The sequence below is a fragment of the Pyxicephalus adspersus genome, chromosome 4, assembly GCF_032062135.1.
Source record: "Pyxicephalus adspersus chromosome 4, UCB_Pads_2.0, whole genome shotgun sequence".
NCBI classification, from domain to species: Eukaryota; Metazoa; Chordata; class Amphibia; order Anura; family Pyxicephalidae; genus Pyxicephalus; species Pyxicephalus adspersus.
The window spans coordinates 45232204-45238506 of record NC_092861.1 but is presented as its reverse complement, the minus strand read 5'-3'; the positions used below and the strand labels follow the sequence as shown (position 1 = coordinate 45238506).

The 6303-nt window shown below is 36.9% G+C and overlaps 1 protein-coding gene across 1 annotated transcript in view; it reads left to right on the top strand.

Annotated features, from left to right (window-relative positions):
• The window catches only part of IFT80 (intraflagellar transport 80), a 61593-nt gene that overhangs the window by 47392 nt on the left and 7898 nt on the right, over positions 1 to 6303 (top strand). The window contains exon 14 of the mRNA XM_072408045.1: positions 1563 to 1734. Coding sequence (XP_072264146.1) covers positions 1563 to 1734 — 172 coding nt within the window. The remainder of the gene's footprint in view (positions 1 to 1562; positions 1735 to 6303) is intronic.

Below are 6303 nucleotides of genomic sequence, written 5' to 3'. Positions count from 1 at the left end.
TCATATGTCATTAAGCCTGGGGGTTTTATTCTTATTGTCCAGTGAGGTCTAAAACTGGGCAATGTGCATCAGTAGCTTAGCTGCTGCCCTTCGTACTAGACGCTGAATTATTACCCACTTTATTCTTTCTCTTTCTTTGTGCTCACTGTCCCTTTATGGTGACCAGGGATGTGGTGTGCTGCTAGAGTCAGCACGCTCATTTTATTAGAATAGTATTCAGTCCACGTCTGTATTTAGAATGGCAACGAAATTCTTGCCAGTAGCATGTTGTATAAATAAAACGGGTTACGGGCAAATGGGGAAAGTCCCTTAAATGTTCTTGTACTATAAATGGAGCTGCAGTTAGTAATTTGAATAGAAGATAAACTTTCCAGAACTCGAAGCACAGCAGAGGTCTTTTAAGGATCATGGGCATTTGTTTTATTGTGTCAAGTTAAGAATAATCTATGCTGGGCACTCTATTTGTTCTTTTGAACCTTGTGAGAAACACATCTGCCCACTCACAGGTTGGCATTGTTTAAAGCTGTAGTTAAATAGGACATGCTTTATTCAGTTTGCTACAGCATCTGTCGAAGCCTCCTGTGGGTATAAGCAGGTGTTGTCCTCATAGAGTTCACCAGAATGATGTCTTCTGAGGTCACATCGGAGGTATCTCAGCATGTTAAAATTACCTGTGGGTAAAATCCCCTCTAGATACCAAAATGGAGCAAAGTGGTAGCACTGCCCATAATCCTTAGAATATTTCTAATGAAATGTTAGAATATGAAAGGTTGTCATGGTCATAATGTCCTTTTCTTCAAGGGTTCGCTAATCTGCCATATTGTATAAATTTAAATACAGTTTCTTTGTTCCTGAGTGCATCTTGTCCTGCTGCTGTGCATACTGATTGCTCTGTGATTGTGTTTTCAACCAACAGCTCAGACTGCAGAGAAGCAAACTGAAAACAAATATTTTAAAGTTGAACTTTATTATGATTATATTTAGCCTGCCCTGGTTCCCCCTTTCCCTCCCTTCCAACATACTAATCAAATTATTAAGTAAAATCTTCTGGTACATTATTGTGGACTCATTAACATCATCACTGGGTCCCTGTGTTTCTCAATGGAATACAGGGGAATTATAAAGCAGGTAAATGATGCCTGTCTACACAAGCCATAGGGAAATACACAGTGCAATCACTTTTTGTAACTCTTGGCAATTAATAAGTTTATACAAATGCTTCTCAACTAGGGTTCCTTGAGCAATGAGCAATTTTACCTCTCAGGTCAGTTTAGCAGATACCAATGATCTTTTTGGCTATCTGTAAGGGTGACATTCTTCCCATCGGTCAGCATTGTAGGAGGAATTGTTCCTATTGACCAGGGGTTCTCTGAAGACCTGAAAGTTATTTTAAGAGGTTCTCCCATTTTCAAAAGGTCATCTGTGTCATACTGAAGATTTTCCAAGGGCTTTTACAGTGTTATTCATTGTCCTCATTAGTTGTCAAATATAAACAAAAGACGTTTTTTACATCATTGGGTAATATATAGTAAATATTAACAATTTCTTTATTTTCACCCCAGTGAGTATAGTAAAAGTCCCCAGATTATCAGTTTTGTTGGAAACAGAGTGACAATCCGGAAAAGTGATGGCTCTCTTGTCCATACCAACATACCTTCATATCCAGCTATCCTTCATGACTACGCTACTGCTGCTAAGTGGAATGATGCATTGAGGCTCTGCCGCTTTGTAAAGGTAAAGTTCTTTCTCCTTTGTCAGTATATTCTAATGGATTCATAACATCATCAATCATTTTCCAAATCCCTGTTGCAGATTTTTCTAGTATTTAGTGATTTGACTAGCTATTTATTTCAAAGGTAATTCATCATTAGTCAAATATGTAGACTGCCATTGGTAATTTTTCTGAAAATGCTTTTTGCCTGGCCTTTATGTTGACCCTCTTTTTCCAGTTGCTGGAGTCACTATGCCCAACAAATATTGCACATGAGGACCTCTACCTGTTCTGATTTGCATACTTGTTCCAGAAAGTATAAATACCATTCCAGTAAAGTAGCATTTTTGGATCTGCAATTACTATTTCTTTCATGCCATTCCATCATTAAATCAATATCTGCCTTTTTTTTAAAAAAAACAAATATTCCACTTTTTAAGTTTGATTGGGAGGGGGATAGAGTGAGGTGTGATTCACATTGGCAGATTTTTTTATTTCAGCTTGATATCCTATTTGATAAAATTCAGTCTAACATAAAAATATAATCTGGATCATTTGTTACCGACCAGATTTCTGCACCTTAAAGGGTTGTGATGCTATTAGGGGTGTTGGTAAATCCCAGTGGAAAAGACATGCAATGATTATGTGTTATAATGTGACTTTACACTGGTATGTTTTTGTATTGCAGCAAGGGACACAGTCAATCTGTAATAGATATTCCCTATGTTTGGTATTTACTCTGTGAAGAGTTATTATGAATGGTAACTAGTGATTTAGCCAACATGAATCTTTTCATTTTGCACATAGTAACCATCCATTATGTACCCTACCATTTATCATACCTATATTTGCTGACTATATAGTAAACATAGAGAACTCCCTCCACATGCCCCCTTCTTCATTACAAACACATAATGTTGTGACAAAGTGACATTACCACATAACATTATGGAGTATTTATTATACACATGTATTGGGGCAATTACAAAACGAAAAATCAATTTGATTGGTCGAGTGCAACATTTGCTGTGAATCTGCTTGTGTGTGCTAGGCTCTAGATTTGATATCAATTTTTCTTTCTGAATGTGTTTCCATGTGGGAGATTTTTTTTATTACCTCCTGTCGCAGAGACATTTAGGGCTTTGTGGCGTGGTTTTCTTTTAACCACTCTGAAGAGAAATCCTTATATATTCGTATAGCAAATTCCCTGGGCATTAAGTAACACTGTCGGCAATGTTTAAAAATATATATATATGTTTTTTAGGAGTTTAACTTTTGTTTATTTCTTCTCTATTAAATCTGTAATATTGTTTGAAGCTAAAATGAACTACAGGGCTATAGACACAAAATTTAAATGTGTTAATTAGGAACCATAGTTTCATGTACACGTTTTACACTCCCTGTGCTGTACTTTGTATAACAATGACCCAGATTCATGTTTATTTAGTAGTAGTTACTTACATAGTTCCCTATTCACCAGTCTCCTCATTAGTAAAGCATATAGACTTCTATCATTTCACTTTTACAGATATTGCAGAGATGAATGTTAGTTCTCTCATTCCCACAGGCAACATTTGTCACTTTCATCTATGTGATAGTTCAATGAGCCCATCTTTACTGGAGCTTCCAGGTCTCTGGTCTATGCTTAGATAGTCATTACAAAGATGCTAACTGCGTAAACTGGCACTTTTACAGTCACATGGCAGCAGATGGATGCACAAAAGGTCACAACCTAGACCCCCTTTTCACCTGGAGCCTATTATACTTTTGACCTTGGTGACCCTTCTAGCTGCGTCACTTGATAGAGTTGATGGGCAGCGATATGACATCTTGAGGAAAGGCAGCACGTGAGTTGACTGAAAATTAGTGACAACCAGTTGGGCCAACGTTTCTCTAAAAAATCAATTTCAATCTTCGATATCCTTACTGCTTTCTAACCAAGCATCTGCTTACTTTTTAATGAAACGGTGCTAAAGCATATAATCCAAAAATTAGCATAGGTTTATGAGGGTTTTACTCCTGATTTACATAAAAATTTTACTATTCGTTATCTGATCTGTGGACACAGAACAATTTTGCATATCAGATCTACTAACTGATTTGTGTTACCATTATTGCAAAACTTAATAGCATATAGCTACATGGTCTTGCAGTGTTGCTATTTAAACTGGATTGATAGTAACACCTCATTTCCTAATAAGCATGATCTGTGCACATGTAATCAAGGACCCAAAAATTATTCTGATTGCTTGGCTGTTGAACTCACTTCATAGTCACTTGAGATCCCAATATTTTATCAGATTGGTAATCTGATCAGAAGTGAAAATTGTCCCATATATAGTAGACCCAAGATGTTATTTACATTTGTCTGGTAAACTTCATACTAAAGTATGTTGTCAGGTTGGAGAGAGTCCCAAGAAAAATGGAGCAGCCACAGGCAGGCACAACTACTCAATAGATTTTTCTATTTGAAAAGGTAATACTGATAATATACAGTAATACCTATAATGTACACAAAACACCATAATTGCGTCCAGAATTTGCATCTTAAATTTACCTTTTTTAGTTTTAAAGTGTTCGATTTTAACGTTAATATTGCTGCTTACATACCAGATAAGGCACATCCAGGCTCCTGCATATCCATTCCTTTTAATGTAGAGCCCTTCTAGTGATACTTAAATCAAGGACATGCTCTTATAAACTTTCCATCTTCATGTAGAAAGTCAGGGCTTGGCCCTGCTCCCTACTAGTCCAGTATTAGTCCAGACATGATAGGCTTCTCTACAGGCCAGGAGAAACTAATGTGAGGGTCAGAATTAACCACTGACTTATATAAAATAATATTCTGAATATTTCAGTGTATATTATACTCTACATCCCAAAAACCTGCTGTTAGGTTATTTGGCTCCCCCAGAAGCAAACTTGGTGTTTGAAAAATTGGAAGCACAGTGTGCATTTTCAGGCACAACATGGTTACAGGATGATAATAAAAAAGGAAAACATGTCCTAAGGCAATTCTTAAAGTGTCTCTGCATTAAAATAAAGCTAAAAAAAAACTGGTCACATGTCCCGCTACCTGCACTGCTGACCTCTGCAGTGGTAAAGATCTGGCATTATTCCTGTAAGTGGTCCCCTCTGGGCTTACTGCTTCTGAAAGTAAATACTTTCTGTGCTATTTATATCCGCTTAGATGCTGTATTTTGTATTTTCATTCTAAGAACTGAAAATCGATAAAAAAAGATTGTATAAAGAATAGCACCACTGCATTATAGCACTAAATTATGTTGACATCATTATTTTTTCCTATAGTAAACTTTAGTATGGAAAAATGCAGAATCTTCTCTAGATATCGTTTGCTCTGAAGAACCTGTTTTTGCTGTCTGTAAAACTACAGAAAACCCACTGCACACTCCCTGCTGCCCCTCACATACAGAACATTAAATTAATGTAGTTTTGTGTAATGTAATAAACTAGTTAATGATGCACGTACAGTGTTAACTATAATAGTACTCAGTACTCAGGAACTGTACTGTTAGGGAAAAACTGATTTAGAAAAGCTTGTTGTGGTTTCTGATGATTGTCAAAACTAATTTTTTGTTGCCCTGTGTAATAAGAAGCTGAAAAAAAATTCTTCAGCATGGTTATCTCAGGAAAATAGCTATGTGTGGCACAGTGTTGCCCCCTAATGCAGATCTGCATCTAAATCCCATACATATATGCAGGCTAAATACTATTTAATTATCATAATATCCTTCATTCTACATAAAAAAATATAATGTATAATCATGCAAGTTTTTGCAAGTGCTTAGTCACGAATGCAAGCAGTATTTACATTCTAAATGGAATCATATTATTGAAGATCAAGCAAAGTTATCCCAACACCTTTGTCAAATGTTTACCCAGGGAAAAATCATGATTCAAGCAGTCCAGCCTTTGATGTAGCAAAAGTATGGCCCTTTTTAGGCACAGAAGGGAATGTCTGTAGAGGTGCATCATAGTGTAACCAGCATATATAGTATAGAGCAGATAGAGGGGCAAAGATATTATTATTGACACAGTCTAGAGGGGATAGTATACAGTATTTGTTTCAGATTGGTTTCAGGGGGAAAAATTAGCAGCATTGTCTCTGGTTTTCCTGCAGCTGAACATTAATTTACTTTTACTGGCCTAGTATGCCTAGTTCTGCATTGTGTCTGTGTGTGGACACAGCCTTCTTGTTGGAAGTGGGGCTTTGCTCTCTCATGTCAGGGCTACTTTCCTGATGACTGGTGGGGGAATGATCAAGAAAGAGCAGGATAGGTAAAAGAAGCAAGATTTTCAAGATAAATTAAGGAGAAACAGGGAGGAGCTTGTACCAGGTTACAGCTTTCTCTCCAGCAAGCAGAACAGTAAACACCACAGTACCAAAAGTATATTACTAAGTGTTATGCTAAATCTAGAGGTCAGAGGCAGCGGTGCCCTTAGTAACACTTCTGATATACAGCAACAAGACTTAAGTTACAGCCATGTGAGAAAGTGGTAGGGTACTGGTTAGACACAATTACCATTTCCAGATGTTCCCTCTAACATTGTTTTGAGTACACTTTAGTATG